The 20,110-nt window shown below is 44.7% G+C and overlaps 2 protein-coding genes across 2 annotated transcripts in view; both read left to right on the top strand.

The window, feature by feature from the left end:
- Positions 1 to 111: 111 nt before the first annotated feature.
- Positions 112 to 2,416, top strand: LOC136195852 (tropomodulin-3-like). Its single transcript, XM_065985327.1, has 8 exons — positions 112 to 241; positions 317 to 599; positions 1,184 to 1,303; positions 1,367 to 1,566; positions 1,796 to 1,879; positions 1,941 to 2,000; positions 2,063 to 2,207; positions 2,257 to 2,416. The coding sequence occupies exons 1-8, from the start codon at positions 158 to 160 to the stop codon at positions 2,292 to 2,294; spliced, it is 1,014 nt and encodes a 337-aa protein (XP_065841399.1). The 5' UTR covers positions 112 to 157; the 3' UTR covers positions 2,295 to 2,416.
- Positions 2,417 to 2,856: 440 nt separating this feature from the next.
- LOC136196245 (serine/threonine-protein phosphatase 6 regulatory ankyrin repeat subunit A-like) overlaps positions 2,857 to 20,110 on the top strand; it is a 61,314-nt gene continuing 44,060 nt past the window's right edge. Inside the window, exons 1-3 of the mRNA XM_065985770.1 lie at positions 2,857 to 3,294; positions 3,380 to 5,320; positions 5,367 to 5,638. Coding sequence (XP_065841842.1) covers positions 2,877 to 3,294; positions 3,380 to 5,320; positions 5,367 to 5,638 — 2,631 coding nt within the window. The 5' untranslated portion in view covers positions 2,857 to 2,876. The remainder of the gene's footprint in view (positions 3,295 to 3,379; positions 5,321 to 5,366; positions 5,639 to 20,110) is intronic.

Here is a 20,110-nt window from a genome sequence, read left to right as displayed (position 1 = left end):
ATTACGTCACGGCGAGTTATTGAACGATTAAATAATAAGCGGTTAGCTGAGTGGTTAGCAGATGTAGTCAATACAGTTAACGCGCTCTAAACCTAAACATTCCCCCCTCAGACGCTCTCGCAGACAAAAGACGCCTCGAAGCCCCTCGCCGAAAGAAATGGATCTCGACGACATCGACGCGGCGCTCGCCGACCTCACCGAAGACCAACTCAAAGAACTCGACGACGAAATGGATCCGGAGGTAGGCAGAAAGAAAGAAAACGCGAGACAGAAAAATTCGACCGATTCTCTTGCGCGCGCGCGCGCCTTCCCCAAGCTCCTACCCGCGCGCGATCGCCAGCGCTCGTCGACGACGAAAGAGCCGACGGGCGAGTTCGATCGCGCTCGCCTGCGCGATTTCATGACCGAAGAGGCGAAATCGTCGACTGTGGGAGCCGATTACATACCGTTCGAGAAGCGAACGCGAGGCAAGGTCTATAAGAGACCCGAAAAGGCGTCGTCGCGCGCCCCGCGAACGACGACGACGACGACGACGGATATGGACGAAATCGATCGGCTCTTGGCCGGGATGAGTGCCGACGATATCGGCGATTTGGCCGGTGAGGTTTTTTTTTTCGGTGTCTTGACTGGGAGGGCGGGGTCTTATGGAAATGTTCGTGGGGGCGGGGCTACGTCGATAGGCTACACAGAGTGGAAGTTTATGCTGTCTCGTTTTTCTCGTGAGATCGTTGTTTTTTCTTTTTTGGGATGTGTTTAGACTAGAGGGTGGTGGGCACCCCGCGTAGTCGACGTAGTTGGGCACCTTTGCTTAGTAGATGCATTGTCTCAATATGGAACCGCTTATTGTCTGACGACCTTCCTCTCTGAAGCCTTATAATAATTAGTCATGCAGATCTACTTAGAGGTGGTCGCACACTCACACAATCTTCTGATGTAGACTGTAATAATGATAGTCGTCTTCCAACTGTGGGCTGGCCAAAAAAGATGCCTTCATAACATGGCTTGAAATTTCTTATAGGGAAAAGGGGCTATTATTAGTGTGGGTCCCTCTCTCCGCTTTGGTACTGCGCTTTGAGCGTTCTATATAGAGTTGATTGGTTAACCCATACCGGGATGTATTCGTAATGGACGTAGCGACAAGGGACAATGGAACTCTTCCCTCTCTATCATCTTTTTCTAATAGATGCGATCGACTGCGATGAAACGGATCAAGTGTGGACGGGCCTCAAACGAACGACGAAAGCGCCGTCTCGAAATCGTGCCGGTTCAGGCACTCGCATGGTGTTTTCCTACACAAAGGATCGTAAGAAGTCGATTTCTCTTTTTTCCTTTATCAGTCTTTAGTGATGATTCTCTTCTCCCCCAGTTCAGTCTCACGATGTGGATCCCGATGAGGTCATCCAACGCGTCGCCGACAACGACGCGACTCTCGTCGAAGTGAACTTGAACAACCACTCGCGCATGGACGGCGAAGCGAGACGCGATCTGCTCTCGGCCTTGCCCGGCAATGATCACGTGGTGAAACTCCAATTGGCAAATATAAGATTCGACGACGATGATGCAAAGGTAAAAAGTCCCAAGCTTAGGTAGAGAGGCTGAATCAAAGCCCATGCATGGGGGGTGTCTAAGTTAGAGAGTGAAGGTTAGAGGTTTATGACACCAGAGCAGACCACGTTATTAGTTAATTAATTAATGAATAAGCCTTAGCGTTGCCTAAGTTAACGTCATTGGCTTCCTATTCCTGTGGTCGTATAAGCTCTTAGTCTAGCAGGACGTCTCCGTTTTTCTCTTTCAGATTTTGGCTGAGCACTTGGAAAGCAACCGGACCATTCGGGTCCTTAACTTGGAGTCGAATCGATTGACAGCAACGGGAGTCAGGGTAAAGTGGTTCATTTTAGTACTTCAATAATATATTTATGTTTTGATTTGTGGGTAAACAGGTCTTGATTAAGTCTCTTCTTAAGAATCAGACGGTCGAGGAGTTTCGAGTTGAGAATCAAGTATAAATCAATACTGATAATGCGCGTGTAGTCGTTCTTTAGTTGCTTGCCTTTTCTCCCAGTATAATCTTCTCGGTACGAGAACGGAGATGGAAGTGGCCAAGTACTTGGAAAAGAATAAGGGCCTTTTGAAACTTGGGCTGACTGTGAAAGGAGGCGGTGCTCGGCAAATGATCGATAAGTATTTGATTAGGAATAATGACGAAGGTAAAACGTTCTTGAAGTACTTTGAACGAAGATTTGACGTTGTTTTTAGCGAGAAGACGAAGAAGGACGAATAGTCTAAAGAAATGAATTATGCGTACACTGTTTTTTGTCGTTTCGTTGTCTTGGCGATGAATTATTTAGGTACATGCCAAAGTTTTAGATATGATTTTTCTGTACACCACTAAAAAGATCTTAGAGAGTGGAGCGGAGTTCTTCAAGTCCTTTTGAACGCGCTGTCAGAGACGACACATGCCTTTCATCTTACAATAGCAGGACGTGCCGGAAAGAGTCCTTCCCCCCATACTAGCCCTGCAGGAAGGCAGCGTGTACTGCTACAGTAAAATGCAAAGCTTTTTTACTGAGATATAATAGCGCAAGTACGCCAAGGCGAGTGAATGACTTAGTTACTGGGAGGAGCAATCGTTTCCTGGCTAAATTGTTAGAATGAAATTTTGGGGGTTCAACAGGGGCGGATGTCTAACGATCGAGGGTGGCGCTCTTCCCAAAAGCACCACTGCCCAGGGACTTTCATCCAAGGGAAATCCGAGAGAGAAAAGCGGAGAAGCCGGAGATTCTCCCTTAACTGCCCGTATGTGGGTGAACTTACACTGGCTTTCTGCTTTGAGTTGTAGAATTTGGATCTCGAAAAGTTGCTGAACGTCACTGCGAATGTCCTTCCAGTCTTACCCACCGACGACTCTACGTGACTCAGCGCTCATGGGTCATGCCTCCGTATGCGAGTCTTTGATTATGTCCGGAGCTGATGTCAGTGAGCGTGACGAGGATGGAAGCCAACCGATTCACCTCGCTGCTCGTAATGGACACGTAGACGTTTGCAAAATTCTTCTTGAAAACAAGGCAGATGTACGTGCAAAGGGAAGGAACGGCTTTCACCTACTACACGAGGCTTCACTCAAGGGCCACGCATCGATGTGCGAGTATTTGATCACGTCTGCCCGAGCGGATGTTTGTGCAAGTGATAATGATAGAAACCACCCACTTCATTTTGCTGCTACCAATGGGCACATCGACGTTTGTAAAATCCTTATTGAAAACAATGCCAACGTACTTGCCAAAGGATATAACGGCAATTATCCACTACATGCAGCTTCACTTGAGGGCCAAGCATCCGTGTGCGAGTATTTAATAGTGTGTGCTGGAGCTGATGTCAGTGCTTAATGAAGACCAAGCACTTCATCTCGCTGCTTTGAAAGGACACGTCGACGTTTGCAAAGTTCTTGTTGAAAACAAGGCTGACGTACTCGCCAAAGGATATAACGGCAATCATCCATTACATCAAGCTTCATTTGAGGGCCAAGCATCCGTGTGCGAGTATTTAATAGTGTGTGCTGGAGCTGATGTCGGTGCTTGTAATAAGAGTGAAGACCAAGCACTTCATCTAGCTGCTTTGAAAGGACACGTCGACGTTTGCAAAGTTCTTGTTGAAAACATGGCTGACGTACTCGCCAAAGGATATAACGGCAATCATTCATTGCATCAAGCTTCACTTGAGGGCCAAGCATCCGTGTGCGAGTATTTAATAGTGTGTGCTGGAGCTGATGTCGGTGCTTGTAATGAAGATGGAAACCTGACACTGCATCTCGCTGCTTTGAAAGGACACGTCGACGTTTGCAAAGTTCTTGTTGAAAACAAGGCTGACGTACTCGCCAAAGGATATAACGGCAATCATCCATTACATCGAGCTTCACTTGAGGGCCAATCATCCGTGTGCGAGTATTTAATAGTGTGTGCTGGAGCTGATGTCGGTGCTTGTAATAAGGATGGAGACCAAGCACTTCATCTTGCTGCTTGGAAAGGACACGTCGACGTTTGCATGATTCTTGTGGAAAAGAAGGCTGACGTACTTGCCAAAGGATTTAAGCACCGTCATCCACTACATGCAGCTTCACTTGAAGGCCACGCATCCGTGTGCGAGTATTTAATAGCGTGTGCAGGAACTAATATCAGTGCTTGTGATGAGGACGGAGACCAAGCACTTCATCTTGCTGCTTCAACTGGGAAGGAGAGCATATGCCGTTTGCTACTTGAAATCAACTCAGGTTTATTGAAGGCTAAGAATAATCAAGGAGAGCAGGCGATTCATCGCGCTTTTAGACAGCGTCAAAGCTCTGTTTTTTCTTGCCTTTTGGCATTGTACACTGACGCCGATCTAAACGAGGAAATGGGAATCAAACTGCTAGAAATCGTTAACACTTTTGATCGATTGCCTTCTGAATTAGCATCCATGGTGTGTTCCTTTCTTTCTCGCCGCGCAGTTGCGTCTACCGTAATCCAACAGTTCTGCGAAACACTCGGAAAAGCTTCTATATGTGTCGGAGATAAAGATAGTCTTGCTTATATCTTTTCTTGTATTAGTGAAGAGGAATGCAGGCGGCAAGTTTTGAAGCCTTGGCTCATTGCGGCGAGCCTACTGGGCAAAGAAGAAATTGTTGAATGGCTTGTCTTCATTGCGGGTGCAGACGTGGACGTTCAAGATGAATCTGGAAAACCAGTATTTTTAATCGCTGCGGAACATGGTCATAGAGGGACGTGTGACATCCTTCTCTCCGGTGGTGCTGGGGCAGATACATTCAGGAAAGATACTGTTTCTGCATCGACACTCAAGATCTTTTGTGATGTTCTTAGCCGTCGCCGAGAGATGACGGGAAGCAGTGCTGCGTCGTTGGCGAAAAATGTTTTTGAGTCATTATGCAGCAATTCGTCAGCTTTATCTTCTTATCAAAATAGAGCGTCTGCTCTTAGGAAACTTGTATCAAGTGGATATGCACAGGAATGGGAAGACAACGTCCATAGCACAAGTGCATTAAAAGCTATTCTCACTCGTTTATCAGAAAAGATGCCTTCTAAAAAGAGAGAGGATATACTTTGCTTGTGTTGGGATCTAGTACGAATTGGAGCAAACGTTTACTGTACTGACAAAGAGCAAAAGACTTTGTTGCACTACGCCGCAAGTGCCGGTCTAGACGAAATGTGTCGATCGTTACTTGAAAGAGGAGCGAGTCCTTTAGCTCGAGATTCATCGGGAAAAGTAGCTTGGGAAATGGCATCTTCCTCTCGCCATACCGAGTTAGCAGCATATTTGCAAAAAGTTGGTAAGTTCTCGTTTGTCACTGAAAGTTGTAACCGCTTGCGCTAAAGGTTCAGTTCCTGACGAGATACTTTCTCAGGGAGGAGAGGCTGTGAGTATTTACTTGTCCGCTTTTAGAGACGGCGCAGCCTCGTGCACGTTCTTTCGAGTAGATGTAGTGGGAAAAGACGGCAGTGGAAAAACAAGTTTGATTAAGTCCCTTACCAGGCAGAAATTTAATTCGAAGGAGCCAAGCACGGAGGGCGTCGAAACCGCTTGCAAAGTGATTGTCAAGGAAACCTGCAACTGGAAAAAAATAGTTGAAATTCGAGAGAGCAAACGAGTTTATTACAAAGCGGCAGCGGCTTCGATTGCAAAGCGTGTGATGGAAAAAAAACCGCTTTTTGGAGAAGAGCGAAAACAGGAAGGGGGCCTCGTTGCCCTCGAAGCAGACAATGAGCCCCCTGTAATTTCGCTGTAATTTATTACAGGAGAGACCCATTGGCTAGCCCCTGTAATTTCACTGTAATTTATTACAGGAGAGACCCGTTGGCTAACCCCCTGTAATTTCGCTGTAATTTATTACAGGAGAGACCCGTTGGCTAGCCCCTGTAATTTCGCTGTAATTTATTACAGGAGAGACCCGTTGGCTAGCCCCCTGTAATTTCGCTGTAATTTATTACACGAGAGACCCGTTGGCTAGCCCCTGTAATTTCGCTGTAATTTATTACAGGAGAGACCCGTTGGCTAGCCCCCTGTAATTTCGCTGTAATTTATTACAGGAGAGACCCGTTGGCTAACCCCATGTAATTTCGCTGTAATTTATTACAGGAGAGACCCGTTGGCTAGCCCCTGTAATTTCGCTGTAATTTATTACAGGAGAGACCCGTTGGCTAGCCCCCTGTAATTTCGCTGTAATTTATTACAGGAGAGACCCGTTGGCTAACCCCCTGTAATTTCGCTGTAATTTATTACAGGAGAGACCCGTTGGCTAGCCCTCTGTAATTTCGCTGTAATTTATTACAGGAGAGAACCGTTGGCTAGCCCCTGTAATTTCGCTGTAGTTTATTACAGGAGAGAACCGTTGGCTAACCCCCTGTAGTTTCGCTGTAATTTATTACAGGAGAGACCCATTGGCTAGCCCCCTGTAATTTCGCTGTAATTTATTACAGGAGAGACCCGTTGGCTAACCCCCTGTAATTTCGCTGTAGTTTATTACAGTAGAGACCCATTGGCTAGCCCCTTTAATTTCACTGTAATTTATTACAGGAGAGACCCGTTGGCTAACCCCCTGTAATTTCGCTGTAATTTATTACAGGAGAGACCCGTTGGCTAGCCCCTGTAATTTCGCTGTAGTTTATTACAGGAGAGACCCGTTGGCTAGCCCCTGTAATTTCGCTGTAATTTATTACAGGAGAGACCCGTGGGCTAACCTCCTGTAATTTCGCTGTAATTTATTACAGGAGAGACCCTTTGGCTAGCCCCCTGTAATTTCGCTGTAATTTATTACAGGAGAGACCCGTTGGCTAGCCCTGTAATTTTGCTGTAATTTATTACAGGAGAGACCCGTTGGCTAGCCCTGTAATTTCGCTGTAATTTATTACAGGAGAGACCCGTTGGCTAACCCCCTGTAATTTCGCTGTAATTTATTACAGGAGAGACCCGTTGGCTAGCCCCCTGTAATTTCGCTGTAATTTATTACAGGAGAGACCCGTTTGCTAACCCGTGTAATTTCGCTGTAATTTATTACAGGAGAGACCCATTGGCTAGCCCCTGTAATTTCACTGTAATTTATTACAGGACAGACCCGTTGGCTAACCCCCTCTAATTTCGCTGTAATTTATTACAGAAGAGACCCGTTAGCTAGCGTCTGTAATTTCGCTGTAGTTTATTACAGGAGAGACCCATTGGCTAGCCCCTGTAATTTCACTGTAATTTATTACAGGAGAGACCCGTTCGCTAACCCCTGTAAATTCGCTGTAATTTATTACAGGAGAGACCCGTTGGCTAGCCCCCTGTAATTTCGCTGTAGTTTATTACAGGAGAGACCCGTTGGCAAACCCCCTGTAATTTCGCTGTAATTTATTACAGGAGAGACCCGTTGGCTAGCCCTGTAATTTCGCTGTAATTTATTACAGGAGAGACCCGTTGGCTAGCCCTGTAATTTCGCTGTAATTTATTACAGGAGAGACCCGTTGGCTAACCCCCTGTAATTTCGCTGTAGTTTGTTACAAGAGAGACCCATTGGCTAGCCCCTTTAATTTCACTGTAATTTATTACAGGAGAGACCCGTTGGCTAACCCCCTCTAATTTCGCTGTAATTTATTACAGGAGAGACCCGTTGGCTAGCCCCTGTAATTTCGCTGTAATTTATTACAGGAGAGACCCGTTGGCTAGCCCCTGTAATTTCGCTGTAATTTATTACACGAGAGACCCGTTGGCTAGCCCCTGTAATTTCGCTGTAATTTATTACAGGAGAGACCCGTTGGCTAGCCCCCTGTAATTTCGCTGTAATTTATTACAGGAGAGACCCGTTGGCTAACCCCATGTAATTTCGCTGTAATTTATTACAGGAGAGACCCGTTGGCTAGCCCCCTGTAATTTCGCTGTAGTTTATTACAGGAGAGACCCGTTGGCAAACCCCCTGTAATTTCGCTGTAATTTATTACAGGAGAGACCCGTTGGCTAGCCCTGTAATTTCGCTGTAATTTATTACAGGAGAGACCCGTTGGCTAGCCCTGTAATTTCGCTGTAATTTATTACAGGAGAGACCCGTTGGCTAACCCCCTGTAATTTCGCTGTAGTTTGTTACAAGAGAGACCCATTGGCTAGCCCCTTTAATTTCACTGTAATTTATTACAGGAGAGACCCGTTGGCTAACCCCCTCTAATTTCGCTGTAATTTATTACAGGAGAGACCCGTTGGCTAGCCCCCTGTAATTTCGCTGTAGTTTATTACAGGAGAGACCCATTGGCTAGCCCCTTTAATTTCACTGTAATTTATTACAGGAGAGACCCGTTGGCTAACCCCCTGTAATTTCGCTGTAATTTATTACAGGAGAGACCCGTTAGCTAGCCTCTGTAATTTCGCTGTAATTTATTACAGGAGAGACCCGTTGGCTAACCCCCTGTAATTTCGCTGTAATTTATTACAGGAGAGACCCGTTGGCTAGCCCCTGTAATTTCGCTGTAGTTTATTACAGGAGAGACCCGTTGGCAAACCCCCTGTAATTTCGCTGTAATTTATTACAGGAGAGACCCGTTGGCTAGCCCTGTAATTTCGCTGTAATTTATTACAGGAGAGACCCGTTGGCTAGCCCTGTAATTTCGCTGTAATTTATTACAGGAGAGACCCGTTGGCTAACCCCCTGTAATTTCGCTGTAGTTTGTTACAAGAGAGACCCATTGGCTAGCCCCTTTAATTTCACTGTAATTTATTACAGGAGAGACCCGTTGGCTAACCCCCTCTAATTTCGCTGTAATTTATTACAGGAGAGACCCGTTGGCTAGCCCCTGTAATTTCGCTGTAATTTATTACAGGAGAGACCCGTTGGCTAGCCCCCTGTAATTTCGCTGTAATTTATTACACGAGAGACCCGTTGGCTAGCCCCTTTAATTTCGCTGTAATTTATTACAGGAGAGACCCGTTGGCTAGCCCCCTGTAATTTCGCTGTAATTTATTACAGGAGAGACCCGTTGGCTAACCCCATGTAATTTCGCTGTAATTTATTACAGGAGAGACCCGTTGGCTAGCCCCCTGTAATTTCGCTGTAGTTTATTACAGGAGAGACCCGTTGGCAAACCCCCTGTAATTTCGCTGTAATTTATTACAGGAGAGACCCGTTGGCTAGCCCTGTAATTTCGCTGTAATTTATTACAGGAGAGACCCGTTGGCTAGCCCTGTAATTTCGCTGTAATTTATTACAGGAGAGACCCGTTGGCTAACCCCCTGTAATTTCGCTGTAGTTTGTTACAAGAGAGACCCATTGGCTAGCCCCTTTAATTTCACTGTAATTTATTACAGGAGAGACCCGTTGGCTAACCCCCTCTAATTTCGCTGTAATTTATTACAGGAGAGACCCGTTGGCTAGCCCCCTGTAATTTCGCTGTAGTTTATTACAGGAGAGACCCATTGGCTAGCCCCTTTAATTTCACTGTAATTTATTACAGGAGAGACCCGTTGGCTAACCCCCTGTAATTTCGCTGTAATTTATTACAGGAGAGACCCGTTAGCTAGCCTCTGTAATTTCGCTGTAATTTATTACAGGAGAGACCCGTTGGCTAACCCCTGTAAATTCGCTGTAATTTATTACAGGAGAGACCCGTTGGCTAACCCCCTGTAATTTCGCTGTAATTTATTACAGGAGAGACCAGTTGGCTAGCCCCCTGTAATTTCGCTGTAATTTATTACAGAAGAGACCCGTTGGCTAGCCCTGTAATTTCGCTGTAATTTATTGCACGAGAGACCCGTTGATTATCCCGTGTAATTTCGCTGTAATTTATTACAGGAGAGACCCGTTGGCTAACCCCCTGTAATTTCGCTGTATTTTATTACAGGAGAGACCCGTTGGCTAACCCCCTGTAATTTCGCTGTAATTTATTACAGGAGTGACCCGTTGGCTAGCCCTCTGTAATTGCGCTGTAATTTATTACAGGAGAGAAACGTTGGCTAGCCCCTGTAATTTCGCTGTAGTTTATTAGAGGAGAGAACCGTTGGCTAACCCCCTGTAGTTTCGCTGTAATTTATTACAGGAGAGACCCGTTGGCTTGCCCCCTGTAATTTCGCTGTAATTTATTACAGGAGAGACCCGTTGGCTAACCCCCTGTAATTTCGCTGTAGTTTATTACAGTAGAGACCCATTGGCTAGCCCCTTTCATTTCACTGTAATTTATTACAGGAGAGACCCGTTGGCTAACCCCCATTAATTTCGCTGTAATTTATTACAGGGGAGACCCGTTAGCTAGCCCCTGCAATTTCGCTGTAATTTATTACAGGAGAGACCCTTTAGCTAGCATCTGTAATTTCGCTGTTGTTTATTACAGGAGAGACCCATTGGCTAGCCCCTGTAATTTCACTGTAATTTATTACACGAGAGACCCGTTGGCTAACCCCCTGTAATTTCGCTGTAATTTATTACAGGAGAGACCCGTTGGCTAACCCCCTGTAAATTCGCTGTACTTTATTGCTGGAGAGACGTGTCGGCTGACCCCTGTAATTTCACTCTAGTTTATTACAGGAGAGACCCGTTGGCTAGCCCCATGTAATTTCGCTGTAATTTATTACAGGAGAGACCCATTGGCTAGCCCCTGTAATTTCACTGTAATTTATTACAGGAGAGACCCGTTGGCTAACCCCCTGTAATTTCGCTGTAATTTATTACAGGAGAGACCCGTTGGCTAGCCCCTGTAATTTCGCTGTAATTTATTACAGGAGAGACCCGTTGGCTAGCCCCTGTAATTTCGCTGTAATTTATTACAGGAGAGACCCGTTTGCTAGCCGCTGTAATTTCGCTGTAATTTATTACAGGAGAGACCCGTTGGCTAGCTCCTGTAATTTCGCTGTAATTTATTACAGGAGAGACCGTTGGCTAACCCCCTGTAATTTCGCTGTAATTTATTACAGAAGAGACCCGTTGGCTAGCCCTCTGTAATTTCGCTGTAATTTATTACAGGAGAGACCCGTTGTCTGCCCCCTGTAATTTCGCTGTACTTTATTGCTGGAGAGACGTGTCGGCTGACCCCTGTAATTTCACTGTAGTTTATTACAGGAGAGACCCGTTGGCTAGCCCCATGTAATTTCGCTGTAATTTATTACAGGAGAGACCCATTGGCTAGCCCCTGTAATTTCACTGTAATTTATTACAGGAGAGACCCGTTGGCTAACCCCCTGTAATTTCGCTGTAATTTATTACAGGAGAGACCCGTTGGCTAGCCCCTGTAATTTCGTTGTAATTTATTACAGGAGAGACCCGTTGGCTAGCCCGTGTAATTTCGCTGTAATTTATTACAGGAGAGACCCGTTTGCTAGCCCCTGTAATTTCGCTGTAATTTATTACAGGAGAGACCCGTTGGCTAGCCCCTGTAATTTCGCTGTAATTTATTACAGGAGAGACCCGTTGGCTAGCCCCTGTAATTTCGCTGTAATTTATTACAGGAGAGACCCGTTTGCTAGCCCCTGTAATTTCGCTGTAATTTATTACAGGAGAGACCCGTTGGCTAGCTCCTCTAATTTCGCTGTAATTTATTACAGGAGAGACCGTTGGCTAACCCCCTGTAATTTCGCTGTAATTTATTACAGGAGAGACCCGTTGGCTAGCCCTGTGTAATTTCGCTGTAATTTATTACAGGAGAGACCCGTTGTCTGCCCCCTGTAATTTCGCTGTAATTTATTACAGGAGAGACCCGTTGGCTAACCCTCTGTAATTTCTTTGTAATTTATTACAGGAGAGACCCGTTGGCTAGCCCTGTAATTTCGCTCTAATTTATTACAGGAGAGACCCGTTGGCTAACCCCCTGTAATTTCGCTGCAGTTTGTTACAGGAGAGACCCATTGGGTAGCCCCTGTAATTTCGCTGTAATTTATTACAGGAGAGACCCGTTGGCTAACCCCCTGTAATTTCGCTGTAATTTATTACAGGAGAGACCCCATTGGCTAGCCCCTGTAATTTCGCTCTAATTTATTACAAGGGAGACCCGTTGGCTAATCCCCTGTAATTTCGCTGTAATTTATTACAGGAGAGATCCGTTGGCTAGCTCCTGTAATTTCGCTGTAGTTTATTACAGGAGAGACCCATTAGCTAGCCCTTGTAATTTCGCTTTAATTTATTACAGGAGAGACCCGTTGGCTAGCCCCTGTAATTTCGCTGTAATTTATTACAAGGGAGACCCGTTGGCTAACCCCCTGTAATTTCGCTGTAATTTATTACATGAGAGACCCGTTGGCTAGCTCCTGTAATTTCGCTGTAATTTATTGCAGGAGAGACCCGTTGTCTAGCTCCTGTAATTTCGCTGTAGTTTATTACAGGAGAGACCCGCTGGCTAGCCCCCTGTAATTTCGCTGTAGTTTATTACAGGAGAGACCCATTAGCTAGCCTCTGTAAATTCGCTGTAATTTATTACAGGAGAGACCCGTTGGCTAACCCCCTGTAATTTCGCTGTAATTTATTACAGGAGAGACCAGTTGGCTAGCCCCCTGTAATTTCGCTGTAATTTATTACAGAAGAGACCCGTTGGCTAGCCCTGTAATTTCGCTGTAATTTATTGCACGAGAGACCCGTTGATTATCCCGTGTAATTTCGCTGTAATTTATTACAGGAGAGACCCGTTGGCTAACCCCCTGTAATTTCGCTGTATTTTATTACAGGAGAGACCCGTTGGCTAGCCCCCTGTAATTTCGCTGTAATTTATTACAGGAGTGACCCGTTGGCTAGCCCTCTGTAATTGCGCTGTAATTTATTACAGGAGAGAAACGTTGGCTAGCCCCTGTAATTTCGCTGTAGTTTATTAGAGGAGAGAACCGTTGGCTAACCCCCTGTAGTTTCGCTGTAATTTATTACAGGAGAGACCCGTTGGCTTGCCCCCTGTAATTTCGCTGTAATTTATTACAGGAGAGACCCGTTGGCTAACCCCCTGTAATTTCGCTGTAGTTTATTACAGTAGAGACCCATTGGCTAGCCCCTTTCATTTCACTGTAATTTATTACAGGAGAGACCCGTTGGCTAACCCCCATTAATTTCGCTGTAATTTATTACAGGGGAGACCCGTTAGCTAGCCCCTGCAATTTCGCTGTAATTTATTACAGGAGAGACCCTTTAGCTAGCATCTGTAATTTCGCTGTTGTTTATTACAGGAGAGACCCGTTGGCTAGCCCCATGTAATTTCGCTGTAATTTATTACAGGAGAGACCCATTGGCTAGCCCCTGTAATTTCACTGTAATTTATTACAGGAGAGACCCGTTGGCTAACCCCCTGTAATTTCGCTGTAATTTATTACAGGAGAGACCCGTTGGCTAGCCCCTGTAATTTCGCTGTAATTTATTACAGGAGAGACCCGTTGGCTAGCCCCTGTAATTTCGCTGTAATTTATTACAGGAGAGACCCGTTTGCCAGCCGCTGTAATTTCGCTGTAATTTATTACAGGAGAGACCCGTTGGCTAGCTCCTGTAATTTCGCTGTAATTTATTACAGGAGAGACCGTTGGCTAACCCCCTGTAATTTCGCTGTAATTTATTACAGGAGAGACCCGTTGGCTAGCCCTCTGTAATTTCGCTGTAATTTATTACAGGAGAGACCCGTTGTCTGCCCCCTGTAATTTCGCTGTACTTTATTGCTGGAGAGACGTGTCGGCTGACCCCTGTAATTTCACTGTAGTTTATTACAGGAGAGACCCGTTGGCTAGCCCCAAGTAATTTCGCTGTAATTTATTACAGGAGAGACCCATTGGCTAGCCCCTGTAATTTCTCTGTAATTTATTACAGGAGAGACCCGTTGGCTAACCCCCTGTAATTTCGCTGTAATTTATTACAGGAGAGACCCGTTGGCTAGCCCCTGTAATTTCGTTGTAATTTATTACAGGAGAGACCCGTTGGCTAGCCCGTGTAATTTCGCTGTAATTTATTACAGGAGAGACCCGTTTGCTAGCCCCTGTAATTTCGCTGTAATTTATTACAGGAGAGACCCGTTGGCTAGCCCCTGTAATTTCGCTGTAATTTATTACAGGAGAGACCCGTTGGCTAGCCCCTGTAATTTCGCTGTAATTTATTACAGGAGATACCCGTTTGCTAGCCCCTGTAATTTCGCTGTAATTTATTACAGGAGAGACCCGTTGGCTAGCTCCTGTAATTTCGCTGTAATTTATTACAGGAGAGACCGTTGGCTAACCCCCTGTAATTTCGCTGTAATTTATTACAGGAGAGACCCGTTGGCTAGCCCTGTGTAATTTCGCTGTAATTTATTACAGGAGAGACCCGTTGTCTGCCCCCTGTAATTTCGCTGTAATTTATTACAGGAGAGACCCGTTGGCTAACCCTCTGTAATTTCTTTGTAATTTATTACAGGAGAGACCCGTTGGCTAGCCCTGTAATTTCGCTCTAATTTATTACAGGAGAGACCCGTTGGCTAACCTCCTGTAATTTCGCTGCAGTTTGTTACAGGAGAGACCCATTGGGTAGCCCCTGTAATTTCGCTGTAATTTATTACAGGAGAGACCCGTTGGCTAACCCCCTGTAATTTCGCTGTAATTTATTACAGGAGAGACCCCATTGGCTAGCCCCTGTAATTTCGCTCTAATTTATTACAAGGGAGACCCGTTGGCTAATCCCCTGTAATTTCGCTGTAATTTATTACAGGAGAGATCCGTTGGCTAGCTCCTGTAATTTCGCTGTAGTTTTTTACAGGAGAGACCCATTAGCTAGCCCTTGTAATTTCGCTTTAATTTATTACAGGAGAGACCCGTTGGCTAGCCCCTGTAATTTCGCTGTAATTTATTACAAGGGAGACCCGTTGGCTAACCCCCTGTAATTTCGCTGTAATTTATTACATGAGAGACCCATTGGCTAGCTCCTGTAATTTCGCTGTAATTTATTGCAGGAGAGACCCGTTGTCTAGCTCCTGTAATTTCGCTGTAGTTTATTACAGGAGAGACCCGCTGGCTAGCCCCCTGTAATTTCGCTGTAGTTTATTACAGGAGAGACCCATTAGCTAGCCTCTGTAATTTCGCTGTAATTATTTACAGGAGAGACCCGTTGGCTAACCCCCTGTAATTTCGCTGTAATTTATTACAGGAGAGACCCGTTGGCTAGCCCCTGTAATTTCGCTGTAATTTATTACAGGAGAGACCCGTTGGCTAGCCCCCTGTAATTTCGCTGTAATTTATTGCACGAGAGACCCGTTGGTTATCCCGTGTAATTTCGCTGTAATTTATTACAGGAGAGACCCATTGGCTAACCCCCTGTAATTTCGCTGTAATTTATTACAGGAGAGACCCGTTGGCTAACCCCCTGTAAATTCGCTGTACTTTATTGCTGGAGAGACGTGTCGGCTGACCCCTGTAATTTCACTGTAGTTTATTACAGGAGAGACCCGTTGGCTAGCCCCATGTAATTTCGCTGTAATTTATTGCAGGAGAGACTTGTTGGCTAACCCTCTGTAATTTCGCTGTAGTTTATTACAGGAGAGACCCGCTGGCTAGCCCCCTGTAATTTCGCTGTAGTTTATTACTGGAGAGACCCGTTGGCTAGCCCCCTTTAATTTCGCTGTAATTTATTGCAGGAGAGACTTGTTGGCTGACCCCCTGTAATTTTGCTGTAATTTATTACTGGAAAAACGCGTTGGCTAGTCCCCTATAATTTCGCTGTAATTTATTACAGGAGAGACCCGTTGGCTAGCCCCTGTAATTTTGCTGCAATTTATTACAGGGGAGACTCGTTGGCTAACCCCCTGTAATTTCGCTGTAATTTATTACAGGAGAGACCCGTTGGCTAGCTCCTGTAATTTCGCTGTAGTTTATTACAGGAGAGACCCATTAGCTAGCCCCTGTAATTTTGCTGTAATTATTTACAGGAGAGACCCGTTGGCTAACCCCCTGTAATTTCGCTGTAATTTATTACAGGAGAGACACGTTGGCTAGCCCCTGTAATTTCGCTGTAATTTATTACAGGAGAGACCCGTTGGCTAACCCCCTGTAATTTCGCTGTAATTTATTACAGGAGAGACCCGTTGGCTAGCCCTCTGTAATTTCGCTGTAATTTATTGCAGGAGAGAACCGTTTGCTAGCCCCTGTAATTTCGCTGTAGTTTATTACAGGAGAGAACCGTTGGCTAACCCCCTGTAGTTTCGCTGTAATTTATTACAGGAGAGACCCGTTGGCTTGCCCCCTGTAAATTCGCTGTAATTTATTACAGGAGAGACCCGTTGGCTAACCCCCTGTAATTTCGCTGTAGTTTATTACAGTAGAGACCCATTGGCTAGCCCCTTTAATTTCACTGTAATTTATTACAGGAGAGACCCGTTTGCTAACCCACTGTAATTTCGCTGTAATTTATTACAAGTGAGACCCGTTAGCTAGCCCCTGTAATTTCGCTGTAATTTATTACAGGAGAGACCCTTTGGCTAGCCTCTTTAATTTCACTGTAATTTATTACAGGAGAGACCCGTTGGCTAACCCCCTGTAATTTCGCTGTAATTTATTACAGGAGAGACCCGTTAGCTATACCCTGTAATTTCGCTGTAATTTATTACAGGAGAGACCCGTTGGCTAACCCCTGTAATTTCGCTGTAGTTTATTACAGGAGAGACCAGTTGGCTAGCCCTCTGTAATTTCGCTGTAGTTTATTACAGGAGAGACCCATTGGCTAGCCCCTGTAATTTCACTGTAATTTATTACAGGAGAGACCCGTTGGCTAGCCCCTTAATTTCGCTGTAGTTTATTACAGGAGAGACCCATTGGCTAGCCCCTGTAATTTCGCTGTAATTTATTACAGGAGAGACCCATTGGCTAGCCCATGTAATTTCGCTGTAATTTATTACAAGGGAGACCCGTTGGCTAACCCCCTGTAATTTCGCTGTAATTTATTACAGGAGAGACCCGTTGGCTAGCTCCTGTAATTTCGCTGTAATTTATTGCAGGAGAGACCCGTTGTCTAGCTCCTGTAATTTCGCTGTAGTTTATTACAGGAGAGATCCGCTGGCTAGCCCCCTGTAATTTCGCTGTAGTTTATTACTGGAGAGACCCGTTGGCTAGCCCCCTTTAATTTCGCTGTAATTTGCTGCAGGAGAGACTTGTTGGCTAACCCCCTGTAATTTCGCTGTAATTTAATACAGGAAAGACCCGTTGGCTAGTCCCCTATAATTTCGCTGTAATTTATGACAGGAGAGACCCGTTGGCTAGCCCCTGTAATTTTGCTGTAATTTATTACAGGGGAGACTTGTTGGCTAACCCCCTGTAATTTCGCTGTAATTTATTACAGGAGAGACCCGTTGGCTAGCTCCTGTAATTTCGCTGTAGTTTATTACAGGAGAGACCCATTAGCTAGCCCCTGTAATTTCGATGTAATTATTTACAGGAGAGACCCGTTGGCTAGCCCCTGTAATTTCGCTGTAATTTATTACAGGAGAGACCGTTGGCTAACTCCCTGTAATTTCGCTGTAATTTATTACAGGAGAGACCCGTTTGCTAGCCCTCTGTAATTTCGCTGTAATTTATTACAGGAGAGACCCGTTGTCTATCCCCTGTAATTTCGCTGTAATTTATTACAGGAGAGACCCGTTGGCTAGCTTCTGTAATTTCGCTGTAGTTTATTACAGGAGAGACCCATTAGCTAGCCCTTGTAATTTCGCTGTAATTTATTACAGGAGAGACCCGTTGGCTAGCCCCTGTAATTTCGCTGTAATTTATTACAGGAGAGACCCGTTGGCTAACCCCCTGTAGTTTCGCTGTAATTTATTACAGGAGAGACCCGTCGGCTAACCCCCTGTAAATTCGCTGTAATTTATTGCAGGAGAGACTTGTTGGCTAGCCTCTTTAATTTCGCTGTAATTTATTACAGGAGAGACCCATTGGCTGACCCCTGTAATTTCGCTGTAGTTTATTACAGGAGAGACCCTTTGGCTAGCCCCATGTAATTTCGCTGTAATTTATTGCAGGAGAGACTTGTTGGCTAACCCTCTGTAATTTCGCTGTAGTTTATTACTGGAGAGAACCGTTGGCTAGCTCCTTGAATTCCGCTGTAATTTATTACAGGAGAGACCCGTTGGCTAAGCTCCTGTAATTTCGCTGTAATTTAATACAGGAGAGACCCGTTGGCTAACCCCTGTAATTTCGCTGTAATTTATTACAGGAGAGACCCTTTGGCTAACCCTCTGTAATTTCGCTGTAATTTATTACAGGAGAGACCCGTTGGCTATCCCTCTGTAATTTCGCTGTAATTCATCACAGGAGAGACCCATTGGCTAGCCTCTGTAATTTCGCTGTAATTTATTACAGGGGAGACCCGTTTGCTAGCCCCTTTTAATTTCGCTGTAATTTATTGCAGGAGAGACTTGTTGGCTAACCCCCTGTAATTTCGCTGTAATTTATTACAGGAAAGACCCGTTGGCTAGTCCTCTATAATTTCGCTGTAATTTATTACAGGAGAGACCCGTTGGCTAACCCCCTGTAATTTCGCTGTAATTTATTACAGGAGAGACCCGTTGGCTAGCTTCTGCAATTTCGCTGTAGTTTATTACAGGAGAGACCCATTGGCTAGCCCCTGTAATTTCGCTGTAATTTATTACAGGAGAGACCCGTTGGCTATCCCCCTGTAATTTCGCTGTAATTTATTACAGGAGAGACCCGTTGGCTATCCCCCTGTAATTTCGCTGTAATTCATTACAGGAGAGACCCATTGTCTAGCCTCTGTAATTTCGCTGTACTTTATTACAGGAGAGACCCATTGGCTAGCCCCTGTAATTTCGCTGAAATTTATTAAAGTTTAGACAATCAACTTTATCTTCAGGTCCTTAGAATCAAAGTCTAGGCCCTCAACTTTATCTTCAGGTCCTTAGAATCAGAGTTTTGGCTCTGAACTTTAACTTCAGACCCTTAGAATCAAAGTTTGGGCCTTCAAATTTCTCTTCAGGGCCTTAGAATCAAAGTTTAGGCCTTCAACTTTATCTTCGGGGCCTTAGAATCAAAGTCTAGGCCCTCAACTTTATCTTCAGGACCTTAGAATCAGAGTTTAGGCCTTCAACTTTATCTTCAGGTCCTTAGAATCTAAATTTAGGCCCTCAACTTCACCTTCAGGTCCCTAGAGTCAAAGTTTAGGCCCTCAACTTTATCTTCAGGTCCTTAGAATCAAAGTTTAGTCTCTCAACTTTATCTTCAGGTCCTTAGAATCGGAGTTTAGGCCCTCAACTTTATCTTCAGGCCCTTAGAATCAAAGTTTAGGCGTTCAACTTTGTCTTCAGGGCCTTAGAATCAAAGTTTAGGCCCTCAACTTTATCTTCAGGTTCTTGGAATCAAAGTTTAGTCTCTCAACTTTATCTTCAGGCCCTTAGAATAAAAGTTTAGGCCCTCAACTTTATCTTCAGGCTCTTAGAATCAAAGTTTAGGCCATCAACTTTATCTTCAGGTCCTTAGAATCAAAGTCTAGGCCCTCAACTTTATCTTCAGGTCCTTAGAATCAGAGTTTTGGCCCTGAACTTTAACTTCAGACCCTTAGAATCAAAGTTTGGGCCTTCAAATTTCTGTTCAGGGCCTTAGAATCAAAGTTTAGGCCCTCAACTTTATCTTCAGGGCCTTAGAAACAGAGTTTAGGCCCTCAACTTTATCTTTAGCTCCTTAGAATCAAAGTTTAAGCCCTTAACTTTATCTTTAGGACCTTAGAATCAAAGTTTAGACCCTCATCTTTATCTTCAGAACCTTAAAATCGAAGTTTATGCCCTCAACTTTATCTTCAGGGCCTTAGAATCAAAGTTTAGGCCCTCAAGTTTATCTTCAGGGCCTTAGAATCAGAGTTTAGGCCCTGAACTTTATCTTCAGGCCCTTAGAATCAAAGTCTAGGCCCTCAACTTTATCTTCAGGCCCTTAGAATAAAAGTTTAGGCCCTCAACTTTATCTTCAGGCCCTTAGAATCAAAGTTTAGGCGTTCAACTTTATCTTCAGGGCCTTAGAATCAGAGTTTAGGCCCTCAACTTTATCTTCAGGTCCTTAGAATCAAAGTTTAGTCTCTCAACTTTATCTTCAGGTCCTTAGAATCAAAGTTTAGGCCCTCAACTTTATCTTCAGGCTCTTAGAATCAAAGTTTAGGCCCTCAACTTTATCTTCAGGTCCTTAGAAT

This window comes from Oscarella lobularis, chromosome 15 (assembly GCF_947507565.1).
Source record: "Oscarella lobularis chromosome 15, ooOscLobu1.1, whole genome shotgun sequence".
Classification (NCBI taxonomy): domain Eukaryota; kingdom Metazoa; phylum Porifera; class Homoscleromorpha; order Homosclerophorida; family Oscarellidae; genus Oscarella; species Oscarella lobularis.
This window is presented reverse-complemented; position numbering and strand designations above follow the sequence as displayed.

Bases quoted from the DNA above. Each gene is read 5' to 3' on its own strand.
- LOC136195852 (XM_065985327.1), top strand. From the start codon at position 158: ATGGATCTCGACGACATCGACGCGGCGCTCGCCGACCTCACCGAAGAC. The intron at 2,001-2,062 runs GTATAAATCAAT...CTTTTCTCCCAG, and splicing joins AGTTTCGAGTTGAGAATCAA to TATAATCTTCTCGGTACGAG. The intron at 2,208-2,256 runs GTAAAACGTTCT...CGTTGTTTTTAG, and splicing joins GATTAGGAATAATGACGAAG to CGAGAAGACGAAGAAGGACG.